Source organism: Mustela nivalis (assembly GCF_964662115.1).
Source record: "Mustela nivalis genome assembly, chromosome: 2".
Taxonomy (NCBI): Eukaryota; Metazoa; Chordata; class Mammalia; order Carnivora; family Mustelidae; genus Mustela; species Mustela nivalis.
The window spans coordinates 115,528,506-115,544,818 of record NC_139021.1 but is presented as its reverse complement, the minus strand read 5'-3'; the positions used below and the strand labels follow the sequence as shown (position 1 = coordinate 115,544,818).

Genomic DNA, 16,313 nt, shown 5'->3' with positions numbered 1-16,313 from the left:
TCAGCTGCCATGGGGCGGTGCCTGGGGGCTGTGTCCTCCAGGACGCCCCTGCGAGCAAAAGAGGCCAGTTCCTGTGTGCAGGGGCAGGCTCTGCCAACAAGCAGTGGGTGTCGGAGTGCGGGCACAGTTGGGTCACTCTGCTCTTAGTCCTCGAGTTTTCTTTCTCATGTGAAACTTTGAGCTGAAGGAAAAGCCTAAGGCTTCTCCTGCCACTTAGGGTTTGTTCCTTGGTCTCCTCTAGTGACTGTCTCTGGGCTGTGGGTCTCCCAGTTCTGTCACTGATGGCCTTTCCTCCCCTTTCCTGCTCCTCTGCAGCCCCCTGCATGCTTGTCAGATACAGCAAGTGAGCCCAACCACTCATGGATCGTACATTCATACACATGCGTAGGATCACCACATTCCATGGATAAGAAGCCAAGAGGCGACATGTGCCCCAGAAGGTTGTGGCTTTGGGAACTGTCAAAGCCATATACTCAGGTGCAACTGCCGGAAATGGGGTCCACATCTACTAGAGGTCTTGATCTCCTTGTGGAGAGAGGAGTTACTGGTACCAGTTCAGCCCTTCACCCAGGGACATCATACCTGAAAGCTGGAATCCTTCATTTAGGAGTTTTCCTCTTCTTTAGAATATCCTCCCAAAGGTCTAGTCTCTCTTCTATCTCCCTGGGATGGATAAGGTACAGGGATGATGATCAAGAAAGTAAATTCTATTCTTTTCCCCAAATCTCGCAGCCCTTGGCTCCCCATGCCTCTGTCTTTCACCTGAAAGCTGCGTCTGAGGCGATCTGCTACCAGTAACTTCTACTGTGCCTCACCAGATAGCACGCCAGGACGCCTGCATTTCAGGATGCATGCCTCCATCCTCACCACGTTCACATTCTGGCTGTGCTGATCGCATCGGAACACACAACCCAACAGCTGTGTTTCTCTACTCGTGTAGTACATATTTACAGAAACCCTATTCAGACTCCTCATTCAACAAATATTGGTTATGTAGTAAGTGCCGGGTATAATTCTTATGCAAATCCTTGCTCTGCTGGAAACCGGCTACAAGTTGAGACATATGCTACCCTTCAGGTACTTACAGACGGTCGGGAAATGGACAAGTTCCAGTCGGTGTAGGAGCAAGCATATGGCTTCCACGTACAAACTAGACAAAGAAATTAAGGGAACCACGTACAAGAAGAGGATGCAGCAGAGTTCACTGGGGTGAGCATCAGAGCCCAGTGCTCTTGGATGAGAATTCTGATCTGCACAACACCACACAAAACCAAGAACAACGACACTGCATGGCAGGTCTATTTAGAAGACAGATCTTGTTGCCTTTATTAAAGTAATAATTTTTAGGTGTAAGTAATAAATAAGAATGGTAGCTCTTCCCAGAGAGCTCAGAGAAGCTCACTGATAGCATCCTGTAATAATTAAGACAAGAGGCAGGGCATAGGACGCCGAGAAGGAGCCTCTCTCTTACACAGCTGCAGTCCTCCCGGAGCCCTGGCTGGTCCGTTTCCTCCTCATTAAGACTGCCTGACATTTGATAAATGTGCCTGCCTGATACACTGCCTGCCCCGGTTCCGAGGCTTATCTACCCGCAGAAGGCCTTGCAGGCGCTGGCCTCACAGACCGCAGGATGCCTTCTCTGCAGGGAACAGGGGGCTGTCTTGCGTGGGTTCCCAGGGGCACACGCAGCCCAAGGTGTGGGGAGATCTGGGATGGAATGGCTACACTCCCAGCTGCTCCCAGCTGCCTGAGAAACCCCATTACAGGTGAGCTCTGTATTTGGGGACTACAGCTGAGACCCCAACTATTTTTCTTATCTTCTGCTTCTTCCTAGTGTGCTCTAAGCCCAAGTGGCATGCACTCCTCATCCATGAAGGACTCGGATGCTTACTGTGTCCAAGTCCCTGAAGGAGGTCTTCTGGAAACTACAAAGATGCCACAGATTTAAAAAAAAAAAAAAAAAGAAAGAAAGAAAGAAAGAAAAAAGAGCCGAAGATCTTGCATCTTACTCTTTTGTAATTAGAGCAGTTTATAATTCAGACCGGGTTCTCACCATGCTCTGTGAAAGGAACCCAGGGCTCATGGTGATCTATACGGATACTATCAAACGGCATTCTGCAAATGGGATCTCACACATACGCTGAAGGCAGGCTCCTATTGTGTAGTTTCACGCAAATTCACCACTTGTTTACAAGCCCCATACATGGCAGCAGATCCCAAGTCCCAAGCAGGTCTGAATATCCTTATGCAGCAATCATGTCAGGCACTTTTCTCTGAACGTTTTCTGGAAAGCTGATTTATTACAGATTGGTTTCCTATGTGCGGCGCACATACATTTTAATGAATGACCAGTGGCATGGAGCAAAGCACACATATCCTGATGAGAAAATGACTGGAAAGGCCTTGTTTCAGAGTCTGTGGCTAGCATAAAATGGATTCCTGTCATAATAAATTAAAAACGCTGACTAGGAGAAAAATTATCTCTCACAGAAAAAAAAGAAAAAAAGACAAGAAAACGTTTTCGGAAGGAAGCATCTCCTACTTATAAGAAAGAGTGGGGGCTGGAGGCAAGTGTTTTTTTTTTTTTTTTTTCTTTTTCATTTAATCCACAAATTTCCAAAATGCAAGGGAGGATAGCTGGGAAAGGTGTGGATTCTAGCATCAGACCAAATGGGTTAAAACACCTCATTTACCCAGCCCTAGCGCCTGAGCCTCGGATCGCTAGCTAGAATTTGAAAATCGTACATCTAATGGTATTTACCTCAGATGGCATCTTGCAGAAGACCCCAGTCCAGCACCGCAGTCAGCAGGGGTCCGTAGAAAGCATTGCTGTTTTTGTCAGCTGTTTCCAGGCACCCAATGAAAAGAAATACCAAGTTCTTGCCTTTGAGGAACTTACAGTCTAAGGGAGTAGATCTTCACAGAACTGAGATTAAGGAAAGCCATGAATGCGCACTTCTGTCCTCCACATACTGATAGCTAAATCGTTCAAGAGATGCAGGACAAGAAACTCCCCACAACGAGGAAAAGAGCCTCGGAACACAAAAGTCACTGAGCATGCAGATCTGACAGAGTCCCAGCCAAGCAGAAGCAGTCTATATTGCTGGGAAACCCAGTCAACACGTAACGACCCACAACGTCTCGACTGCATGTCTTCCACACTGCAGCTTTCCAAATGTGTACTATTTCTGTGAATACTTCCCATTTTGGACTCTATTTTGCCACTCAGGTCATTCATGAGGCTGTCAACTCAAGGTCTAAGTTTCCTAACAACCCTGGCCAAGTTCAGGGCTAAGTTTCCTAACAACCCTGGCCAAAACCCTTCACCCATCCTGGGCACTCTCCTGTCACCCTACTTTATTCCCATCATTCTATGGCAGAGTTCCCAAGCGTGTCGTAGCTATGAACTGCGGCCAACTTTCTATGTCCGCACTACTGACATCTGGGGCCGGATACTGGTCACACGCCCTGTGACTCTCCCAAGGCTATAACAACCACAGAGGTCCCCACGCATCACCAGCATCCACTCAGCCTTGCAGCTGGAGAGCCCGGGAGGACTCAGATACGCAATCGCCCCGAGCAGGCTCCCCCGTTAACCATGCTGTATCTGTATAGTACGTATTTTCTATAGGCACCAATATGTGGAAGGGGTCCATAAGTATTGCTCTCAGCACCCGACATGATGTGTTTACAGGGTTAATGATTTCATGTTTGTTATATAATTGAAGACCATGGCAACGCTACAAAATGCAGGGCGGGATGCTAGTCCTGTGCCTTTGTGAGACATTCACGAATGATGGGTTCAATAGTTTGCGAAAATCTCACCATTTTGAGAGACCTGAGCAACTGATCCTTTTAACACAGACAATGTGGGGGTCTACTTAAAAAGGAAAACAATACTCTCCCCGCCCAAGTCTTCTCCAGGGCAAATTTCCAAGTTACTGCCATTGTGGTCTTACTCTGTTTCTAGCAACACGGTCCACACTCCACCACATCCTTGCCATCCCTTACTTCTATTCTTCTCTCTTTTAAATTTATTTTAAAGCTTTAAGACACAGCTCATGCATTATAAAATTCACCCATTTAAAGTATATAAATCAACGGTTTTCGGGATATTTGAAGACTTAGGCAATCACCAAAATAGAACTTCAGATCTATCTAATCTAATCTAATCTATCACCAAAATCTAACTTCAGAATATCATCATCACTGTGAAAAGAGACCCATACTCTGGACAGTCGCTCACCAGAAGCCCCTCATCCTCCCAGGTCTAGCACTAATCTACTTACTGCTTCTACAGATTGGCCTACAAGAGACAAATAGAATTTGTCCAGAAAAGACCTTTCTTTGAAATAGAATCAGACAATGTGTGGCATTTTTCTTCTCATGATGCCTTCATGATCATCCATATGGTACCAAGTATCAGTGCTCAGCTTGTTTGTTCAGCCAAAAAACATTGCCTTGTATGAGTTTGCCATGTTTGATTTATCCATTCATGGACATCTGGGTTGCTCCTTTTTGGCTCTTAGGAATAATGTTGCAATGGACATTAGTGTCCTAGTGTTTGTGTGGATGTCTATTTTCAGTTCTCTTGGAAAATACATAAGAGTAGAATGTACGCATCACATGGTAACACTACATTTCCCATTCTGAGGTGTGGTCAGATTTTTAAAGAGGCTACACAATTTTACCACTCCACCAGGGACATATTAGTTTTAATTTCTTCACATCCACATTTATTATCACCTGTCTTTTTTTTAAGCTATCCAAGTGCATGTGAAGTGTATAACTTCATGGTTTTGATTTACATTTCCCTAATGACTATTAATGTTGAACATCTTTATATGTGCTTAGTAGCCTTTTGCATATCTCCTTTGGGCAAATGTCTACTCATGTAAGTCATGTGCTGCTTTTAAAGATCTGAGAAAGAGGGGCACCTGGTTGGCTCAGTGGGTTATAGCCTCTGCTTTTGGCTCAGGTCATGGTCCCAGGGTCCTGGGATCGAGCCCCGCATCAGGCTCTCTGCTCAGAAGACCGAGCCTGCTTCTTCCTCTCCCTCTGCCTGCCTCTCTGCCTACTTGTGATCTCTGTCAAATAAAGAAATAAAAATATTTAAAGAAAAAAAAAAAGATCTGAGAGAGAGAGACCGTGCATGCGTACACAGCAGCAGGACAAGGGGCAGAGGGAAAGGGAGGGAGAGAATCTCAAGCAGACCCCTGCAGAGCAGAGAGCCATTCAGGGCACAATTTCAAGACACTGAGATCATGACCTGAGCCAAAAGCAAGAGATGGCCGCTTAAGCCATCCAGGCACCACTCATGGGCTGCTCTTAAAATTGAACTACTTATGTGTTTATTATTGAGTTGTGAGTGTTCTTTATATATTATAGATACAAGTCCTTTGATGATTAATTTTATGTATCAACTTGGCTGGGCCACAGTGTCCAGGTATTTGGTTAAACATTATTTCTCACTGAGGGTGTTTTCTGTGGATAAGATTTGATCAGTGGACTTTGACCCATGTATATTTCCCTTTATAGGGGGGGGGGAGGTCTCATCCAATCAGCAGAAGATCTTCATAGACCACAGACTGACTTCCCCCGCCAAGAAGGAATTCTGCCAGCAGATGGTCTTTGGATTTGAACGGCAACACCAGTTCCTCCAGGCTCTAGAGCACCAACCCATCCTAGAGAGTCTGAACTTGCTAGCCTCCACAGTCACAGGAACAAATCCCTTAGAACAAATCTCTCTATAGACATATACACAACCTGGGGGCTTGTGCACCCACTCTCTCTCTCTCTCTCTCCTCTCGCTCTCTCTCTCTGACAAATAAATAAATAAAATCTTAGGGGAAAAAAAGGCCTATACACATCCTATTCATTCTGCTTCTCTGGAGAGCCCTGAATAATAAAAGTCCTTTATTGCATGTGATTTGTGAATATGTTTTCCCATTCCATATTTCCTCCTATAATAGACTAAGATGTGAAAAAAATCAGTATTAGAGTTCTTTCTTTATGTTTTAATCTCTACATCCTGCCAATACACACACACACACACACACACACACACACACACACCCCATCCATGTCATTCCCCTTCAAAAGGAGCTATTTGCCTCACAGAAGGGAAGGCCCAGAAGACACCAGCAAGAACTAAACAATTCAATCTCCAAATTCAGATCCTTTATGCCAAAGCAATTGAGAAAGAACTGGTCTTTGAATTCCCTCCAGCTTGGCTTCGAATGGCAAGAGCCAGGCCTAAAGGAAGGGAAGGAAAAGTTTAATTCTACAACACATTTCAGAAGAATTAATAATGTTCCTGTCTGCTCCATCAGTTTCTTTCCTGAAGACTCTAGGACTGTTTATAGTGGTAAAAAGAGAGCTTTTTACCAGGGAAAGAGGACCTTCCCTGCATTACTCAACTGGAGAGATGCACAAGGATCTGGGAAGATGCCACCATGAAAATGTACGGCCAAGAAACAGTGAAAGACCTCATCATACCTTGCAGCAAGAAGTGGGGGTCGGGAGGACTCTGTTACATTAACCTCCTTCTCCAGCCATGTTCCCTGGACTATATAATCTGCTATTTGCTCTCTACCATATTATCAGTAATGGTGGACTGAACACATTTCATCCTTGCCTTTTTTTTCTACTTTTACTTTGTCTTTTCAGGAAGTCCAAAGAATATTATTTGTCTAAGACCTTGTCAGGGCCATGATAGTCCAAGTATCCAATACAAATAATATTAATAATAGTAATAAAATAAAAAAATTTAAAAATACCCACAAATAAATGTATCATCTAGGGAAACAAACCAAAACAACCTATTATTTAGGTTCAAATGTGCACAAGATCCAACCATACGAAACTGCAGACCCCAAAGTAAAGAGCTTTAAAAGTGTAGCAAAGAGGTTTTTTTAATTCTAAGACAACCAAATCCAATTTTTTAATGAGTGAATTGGACATGAAACGGATTTCAATAAAAGCAAAGAAGTGGTTTTGATGTGCTTTATTTTCCATTTAAAAATCAAGAGATTTAAATATAGTACCCATGCCCCACTTCTATTCACATAAAGGGAAATTATGCTATGCCAAGTGGTGAAAAGTGAAATTGTTGGCTTGATTTGCTCTTCAATCTGGCATTTTCCATGAAGTACAGTTTTCCTTGAGTTATCTAAAGTTTTTCACCCTCATTGGTGAAAAGCATAATTCCTACCCTAAGTAGCTTCAAGCACTCTTTGTGATATGGCTTTGAATCAGGTTAATAATTGATCATGTTTTCTATAAGGAAATGTTTTTATTTGTAAATTTCTTTAAAGGTGTCACTGCAGTCCCGATAGCTGAGTGAACATTAGACACTGGGCTTATTCTCCATTGTGCTTGGATAGGTAAGCACTGAAGGGAACGGTTTCTCAATTGGAGATGAGTGAGGAATGGTCCCATCCATTTGAAATATGTCATTCATCAAGATGACTAATCATGTGTAAATAAAGGAGAAGGAAAGTGTGTTATGTTGTTAGAGTAATAAAGAAGAGATCACATCCTATCTTACAATTTTGCAGTTCTTTTCATTTACACACGGGTGTTTCTTAGGTTCTCAGAACAGATTCTAACACATGACTAATACAAATATATATATTTTTTTGCTATAATATATGGGCTATAATAGAGGTCAATGAAATCAGTTTATAAAGTCAGAGCTTGGTATTCCCCACATGCTCCTAAAAATCCTCTTCTAATTTATTTTACAAACAACAAAATGGCTTATGTAGCAAACCATGTATTTGGAGTACCTAAAACAATCCAGTATGTATTAAGGCTCAGGTATGGGTCAGGTATGGGATGACAAAAGTGCATTATGGTGATAATAAACGTGAATAATTAGAAAGCCACATAAATTATTTCAACCTGTCTTGCAAAACACAACTTAGGAAAATGCTGGGATTATTTTGTTTCATCCAGACAGGCTTTTTGCCAAGAACCTATGCCTACACACAACTCCTCAATGGGCCTAGAGAGAATGTAGGTCTCTTTAAAAAGGCAAGAGAGTCAAAATGCAGAGGAAAATTTTCTACTATGTGATATAAAAGGAAAGAAGAAAGGGGCACTAAGTTGCTATAATTGGAGTGAGGGTATTAGATTCTGATTTAGAAGCTCACAGGGAAGAGCAAACCAGTGGGTACATCTGTGCTAGAAATCACAAAGGGGATGGCGGCACCAGAAATGACTCACACGGGGCTTCTCTTTCACCTGCAGAAGACGATGCCCCAACTATCCCACGGTGTCCTCAAGGACCTCCTGAGCCACGTCATCAGTGACACTGTTCTCATTCCTCTACCAGTGACACTTGATAGCTCTCTCCATCCCTAACTCCCCTGACCCAAGTCTGCAAAATTCCTTCTGTGCATTAAGGACAGGGAAGATTCCCCCACTTTAGGATCCATGTCTGCCCTCCCCTCTGCCCGGAAAGCATGGTATCTCATATCTACACTTAGATCTCAGTGTGAACATTACCTCCTCAGAGAGGTCCCCCATTGGTGAACTGGTCCAGAGTGGCTTCATCCCTCAAGGCTATTTTCCCTCCTTAGTGCTCATCTGTAACCTCTGCTGGAACTTCCGCCTGAGTCCCCCAAGCTTGGAACAATTCCTGGCACGTGGCAGGGCTCCATAAATATTTGTCCAACAAACAAGGCTGTAACTTCTTTGTTGAAAGCTATAATAATATTGCTTTCCTTTCAAGATAATCTGGGCTTCTTTCATCTTGAAGATATTTGCAGCAAAAAGACAGCTCACTTATTATGCAAGCACATTTCCCTTTAATGTTATGTGACACTGGTATTGCTTTTGTTCTTCCAAATTTGCTGCACTCCATCTGATACATCGTTTAATCTAATTTCTCACTACGCTTGTTGATGCAACTTGAGCTGAAGGCTTTTCACGCATTGGGTAGTCTATTTATTGGTCTACCTTGCATTTTGTCTGTTGACTTCATTTCCATGCCCTCAAGACAAATATGTGGGCACTTTATCACACATTTGCCTTCCAAGGCACTGAGGGTGTGGGCTATGCTAAGGCTCACGCCATCCATCCCAAGGTAAATTAAGGCATCTTTTGATTAGGAGAATCTGACATAACATGCAAACCCATTTCTCTGGTCAGAATTATTATAGAGCCAAAGCTCTTGTTTTGCAGAAAATACAGATCCTTCCACAGATGTGAAAAAGAAAGAACATGACTGAAAGATTTTTTTTTCTTTTTTTTTTTTTTTTTAGTAGGGTTTGATTGGGTCTAGTAAATGTATACTTTCAGCTTCCTTGGTTTTAAAAGAAAAGGGTCATCAGATCTTCAGTGTATTCAGCGAGGAAAGCAAAACCAAAAGAACTGGGAAAAACAATTTTACACCCCAAGAGGTTGCAGGTACAGGGATTGGGGCATTCAGAGAGAAATCCAGCCAGTATTTTTTCTTGTGAATTCTTTATACCCGAACCTAGGACTCAAATGTGCTTTACTATGCATTCACATAGTTGACAAGGGAGACCAATGAATCATAGGAAAGCCCTCTTCCATAGGCGCGGAATGAAGAATGTGTATATAGGCACTTCTCGGGTTCTGGCGATCACTGAATGACCAAGAGGGTGAGGAGCCAGAGAGAAAAACATTTCACTCCTGTTAACGCACCCCTACAACAATTCTTCAGCCTCCAGAGACTCAAACCCCCTGATGCACCATCTGTTCTTGGCTCCACTCCTCCCCGAGTGCCTCCCCCTCCTCACTCCGCTGATCTCCCATGGTCAGCCTCCACCATCCTGCCTGCACCTGCTGCACAGCTCCCCATTCTCTCCCTCCACCACTCCTGGTTTCCTGGCCAAACACCCATCCATGTATCTATGGGGAATAGGGACCCCAACTTCCAGAAGGAATGATGAGCAAATGCTAATGGCCTCATCACACTGCCCCACCTCCCCCAGGAAGAATCCCACCATATTCCTCTCCACTACCTCAGCGCCCCACTGAAAACTCTTGCCACCTTTTGCTCCAGCAGAGTCCAGCTTGAGCTCTGTCCCCGAGTCTTAAATGAACTCGTCCTTGCCTGTTTAATTTAGGATTGGCTGGTTAACATCCAGTGGCTCAGGAGCATACCTGGCCATCACACTGTTCTAGTTCAAACACACCTCCGTTTTCTCCTGCCTTCTCATCGGCCCGCAAACCTCTCATACCTCTGTCCCCTCCTCATTTTCAGAATGGCCTTGCATTCTGGATCACTGAGGAAAAAGGATCACAACTTTCCTCCAGCTCCTACTACACCCCCATCACCTCACCGACCCGCACTGCACCCCAGTACCCTTCCTTCCCAGTCTCTGATGGCACCAGAGACCTTATCCTTTTGAGCTCACTCAAGACCACCTGAGCTCTGCAGGTTCAGAGAATAAGTAACAGTGATCTTCCTACATGCAGGCACACAACCAAGGTGTATCCAATACACTTAGACACTACTACAACAGTATCTAACCACTAAGCCCTGATGTAAATTGGCTCATCCAAAGCTTTAGCATTCTGGGTAATTAATGCAATCCTGGTTTACCGACTATAGTTGAGAAATACTCTAGCTCCTATTCTTGGAATTCAAAGTCACATTCTCTATTTGCCACAAGAAGGTTTCCCTCCCTCTGTCGCTCAGTTGATTTGCACATTTCTAACTGTGGATAAGTGACAGATGTGCTTTTTATTTGAAGCCAAGTAGAGAGCTCATCCTGGAGCATAAAAATATTTACAAGGTTTCTGTAGTACATGACTCGTCTTCACACTGCTGTGCTGGGCTATGTCCCATCTCCAAAAGTTCAAGGACAAAAAACAATTACCTCTTCAAGGACATCGGCAAGCTTACTGAGGATTTCTTCAGGAAGGCTCTGGAATGTTGGGACACTGAAAAACAAAAGAGATGATGCTGAAGCAACATTCTTTCACAAACAAGGCAGCAACGTGCAAATGCATTTCAGGACAAAGAACCTGCAGATAAAGATAACTTAAGCATGGCTTGATGACCAACAAGGAAAACGAATGTTGTACTAGAAAGAACTTGGAGTCTGAACAGAACTGAGCTCAAATCCCACTGATAATTACCTGTGGGACCACAGATGCCTCAGTGATAATGGGCAGAAAACCACTTTTTTCCTTATCAGTCTGTGTCACCAGATCTACCACTGTTCCTTCTGCCTCTCTGGGTCCCTCTAGACACTCATGCACAAGCATGCTCACTCAAGCACACAGGCAAAAAGTCCTTCTACAGACCAACTCCTGCTCATGCTTTAGGACACAGCTCCATCTCAGACCTTCAAGCATTCATCCAACAACCTTGGAAGCTTCCTCTCTCCCCAACTCCCTCCAGCTAGGTCAAGTTCTCCCACCATGAGCTCCTGTATCCCTTGCTAATACCGTCATTAGATACTTAATCGGGTATTTGTTCCTGGGTGTTCTCCCTGTTAGGATTTAAACTCCACAAAAAGAAGAAAAATTTATCGGTCTTGTTTAACCCCTGCGTTTTCTATTATTTACAAATAACTCAATAGAGGATGCTGAGGAAAGTTATGAAAGCATAGATGTGTGAATGCTTCCTGTGACAATTAGAAAGATCAGATCAGACAGGGTGGAGAAAAAAAACAGACTCGGTAGACCAGGAAACTTATTAATTCTTCTTTCCTCCTCTTATTTTCCCCCCACTGACCAGCAAATGGAAATACTGAGTGATGTTAAATGCATAAACCCATGAGTTATTTTATATTTGAAATAGTAATAAACTTAAAAAAATTAAAAAAAAAAAAAACACTTCATCAACACATAATTTGTGAAGCACCACTGGAAAATCTACCTGGGATATAGAACTAAATTCCCATTTAATCCCATCTCGGTGCTTGAATAGAGAGAGGATGCTAAATGAACACATACACGTTTATATATCTGATTTTTGACTTAGCAAATTACTCCAGCTTGATTAGAAAGAAACAATGAAAGAAGCCACAGCCTACTATTTGGATGTAAGCATGGAAGTTCTGTTAATTTGTCACTCTGATTCCTATTACTTAATGTAAAGCCTATTGGTAAAATCCCAGGGTTTTACAAAGAGGTAGAACAATTCACCCAGGACCATCTGCTCCACCAGATTTACTGCTGCAGCCTTGGCCACGTGGGTTTTAATTTCCAGAAGGCAGTCTATTTCAGCAGCTGGATGGAACTTATCTCAGAAAGAGAGGAAGACAGAAGAAGCTGTTACCCGAAGTGATGCAGATTGAAAAATCTAGCCCTTCCTTGTTCTTTTAATGAGCTGTATCTCCGAGTCTCCTAAGATCTAAGAACCAACAGAATGCCCCCCTCCCAGTGGGTATTTGCAGGAAACAAACTATAACTGAGTTTTTCTCCTTTCATTGTAATTAGCCCCCTTCTTTAGACAGGGGCTCCGCTATTTATTTCAACAATGGCTATGTCTATGCCAAGCCATAACAACAATACTTCAGTGTTCCTCAGAGTTCTTATCTATGAAAAAAATATATATTTGCTTGACTATGTAATACACTAAATGGAAACGGAAACATTAAGTTTTAGGGGGGCACATTAAATTACCTTCTACAAGTTCATTTTTTTCCCCTAGCTTTGAGGTATAACAAAATTAGAAGATATTGAAAGTGTACATCATCATGCTATGATACACATCGTAAAGGGCGCTTCCCATCTAGTTCATTAACACAACGGTCACAAGTTTTTTGGGGTTTTTTGGTGGAAAACATTCCAGTTGTCCTCCTTTAGCATAACTCACAGTGGGATAGATCATCCTCACGGAATTACAGATGAGATACAGATTTTATTCATCCTAAACCACAGCTGAAAATTTGTATTCTTTTACTAGCCTTTTCCTGTGTCCTAGACCCTCCAGCGCCCTGCAACCATTTTTCTACTGGATCTTTCTCTGAGCTTGACTTTTATTTAGGTTCCACATTTACATGACACAATCTATCTGTCTTTCTCAGTCTGGCCTGTAGACTTAGTATAATGCCTTCAAGGTCCATCCCCGGCTGCAAATACAAACTGCAGGATTTCCTTCTTTCTCATGCTTGAATAATGTTCCATTGTATACTTATCATGATCTCATGATCTCCTACTTAAATGTCTCACAGCCTTCAGCAGCACTTGTTACTAACAAAAATTAAGGGTGATTTTTAAGAAAAACTATAAAAAACTATCCGTAACAACTAGAGAACTTCTAGATTGAACAAAATAGAAATCAATTAAAAAATAAATAACTCCACTTTAGAAAATTGCTCTGAAAACACTTCTGTAGCCATCTTTAAAATCTTAAGATATTTATTACTGCAAACACTTCATAAGGTCTCTCATATAATTTGCTCTTTAAGAATTATTGGTTACCAGTAGCTTGAACACCAAGAACTGAGAATACTCATAATTTGGAATTCTACCCATGAAATGTGGTTATATTTTTCCCAAATACATCAAAAGATTCCACTGATATGGACATATAATTCAAGATGAAGTTGTTTATGATTTAGAAAACTTAAGGCAAAATAATTATCAGGACAAACTTTGAGAACATGTTTCAACAGCAGAGGAGGATATTTAAATGTATGTAAAAATAATTATAATTATTTGCATGCTAATTACAAGTAAATCTTACATATCTATTAAAACATTTTGCTCCCTAAGGACTTTCAATAGGCCTGAAGTTATAGAACACATTTGAATGTAATGTAATAGACATGATTTAATATATGTAAAGCTTCACCATTGGCTTTTTAAGTTTTTTTAAGATTCATTTTAGAGAGAGAGAGGGAGGGAGGCAAGGAGGGAGCAGAACGGGCAGAAAGAGAGGAAAAGCTTAAGCAGACTCCCCAGTCGGTGGGGAGCCTGACACACAGCTCAGTCTCACAATCCAAGATCATGACCTGAGCCAATTCTGAGAGTCCTATACTTAACAGCACGACCCAGGTGCCTCACCACTGGCTTTTCTAACAGATTGAAGTAAGCACTTGGTATTTGCAATGACAATAAGTTAAGATGAGATGCGTGCTTTCTATTTGCCAGGCACTAGGCTAGGGATATCACAGAAAGCATGAAGGTTCGTTTCACAACCACCTTCTGAAATAATCCATTTCACAAATTTGACAAGCACCACCTTGAAAATTTGCCTGAGATCATAGCACTCGATGTAGGTGAATGATGAGAAGGACACGGAGCTCGTCACTTACCCACTGAGCTACACAGGTTACAGTAAAAGTATTATTAGCAAATGCCTCATGCAGCTTTTCATGCAACTTTCAAACCAGTTCCACATACTTTTATACAATGATTTGGATATGAATAGTATTAAGAATATGAGATTTGTTAACAAATAATTTTTTTGATTTTTTTTATATTTTGATTTTTTTTTATTCTTTGATTTTTACTATGAAAACATTTGAACAAATTGAAAGGCTGAAAGAATAGTTCAAGAATCACCTGTATCCCTACTATCCAGATTTGCAACTGTCACCATCTTTGTTTCCTCTACCCTGTTTGTCTTTTCCTACGTGTATAGTGATAAAAAGGCTTATAGATATTTTGATGAAATATTTGATAGTTGCAGATATCACCTTACCCCTAATATTCACTTATTAAAAATAAGAACACGTTCCTAAATAACTATAATACATTATAATACAATCAGAAAATCAACTTCGATTCTGGATACCATCTAGTATCTGTTTCATATTCAAATATTATTGTACAAAAATGTCTTTCCTGGTTTGTTTTTTCTTCTCAAACCAGGATCCAGTAAGATTCTACACATTGGTTATGGCTGTTACATTCTTCTAGTCTCTTATTCTAAAAGATCCTTCCACCCTGCCTTCATGGCATTGACTTTTGGAAGACACTGGGACCATGGTCTCATTGGATGTCCCATATTCTGAATTTGCCTTAATGATTTTATTTTTGCTAATCCACTCCTTGAAAGTTACAACAGAGGGGAAAGGAAATCTAAGTACAAAAAATTATATCTCAGCCATGTGTTGATGATCTATCTATCTAGTTAGATAGATAGATTGCATATATATTGCATATGCAATATATACAAAATAACATAATCGTATATAGAAGTTCTTGGAAGGTGATCTGAGAGGCTATGCTAGACCTTTTTGAGGGGTTTCTCAAAGTCAAAGCAAATAGTTTAAGTTGTAATTTGCCTTTTTCACCTTAGTTTTCACATATGTACCACAGAATCCCCCAGAGACTCCATGACATATGGTAATGATGACATCACTTTGATATATATGTGTGGATTTCATATATATACACATTTATAATAAATACATAATATATAACACATATTATATATTATATATACTTATGCTTGTAAGCTCTTGTGTTTCCTAGAATTTTTTTTTAAGGTAGTGTGTAGGTTTAGGATATGTGTGCTATTTGCAGAAATTAACTCAGTATAATTTCAGTAATTCTGGGCTCTTACTAGACATTTTTCACACATGTAACTTTATTATTGTCCAACATATCATTGTTTTGAACTCCTAAGTAACTATGGTTATTCAGGCTTGATACATGTTCCTTGTGTCAAGGTGAAAAAGAAAAAAAAAGAGGAGGAAGAAGAAAACACATTTGGATAACTTCTGTTGCAGTAATCAGTTTATATTTTTTCTTCAAAAACATTTTTTTAAAGATTTTATTCATTTATTTGACAGAGATCAAAAGCAGGCAGAGAGAGAGGGGGAAGAAGGCTCCCCGCTGAGCAGAGAGCCTGAAGCAGGGCTCGATCCAAGGACCCTGGGATCATGACCTGAGCCGAAGGCAGAGGCTTCAACCCACTGAGCCACCCAGGTGCCCCTTCAAAAACATTTCTAACTGTAAAAATTTTATCTAACGCGGTTATAATTCTAGAATTTTGTGATTATTGGTATTAAGAACTTATTAAAAGAAAGTTTATTATCTTTTTGTTCACTTTTAGGGATGGATCACTGACTTTGAAACACGAGAATGGAAGACTCCTCAAACTACAGCTGCCAATTTCTAAACCTAAAGACACTGAAAAACATAAAGGACACATCAGAGAATTTTCTGACTCATGGATGGATAAATCTTGTCCAAAGCAATCTGGAAACACTATAAATGAGGAAAATATGACAATAGCTAGTTCTCCCCCTCAATGTTACAATTTACCTTATTGTCTTACACAACAGAGTATTTCAAAATTAACTTTATCATGCTAGTTATGTCATTTTGAGCCCAATCATGGACAAATTCCTTTTCAGGGAAAAGGAAAT

At 41.2% G+C, this 16,313-nt stretch overlaps 1 protein-coding gene across 2 annotated transcripts in view; it reads right to left on the bottom strand.

The window, feature by feature from the left end:
* The window catches only part of PRKG1 (protein kinase cGMP-dependent 1), a 1,242,412-nt gene that overhangs the window by 348,966 nt on the left and 877,133 nt on the right, over positions 1–16,313 (bottom strand). For both annotated transcript variants that reach the window (XM_082721092.1, XM_082721091.1), the window contains exon 5: positions 10,857–10,920. In XM_082721092.1, the coding sequence (XP_082577218.1) occupies positions 10,857–10,920 (64 nt within the window). The remainder of the gene's footprint in view (positions 1–10,856; positions 10,921–16,313) is intronic.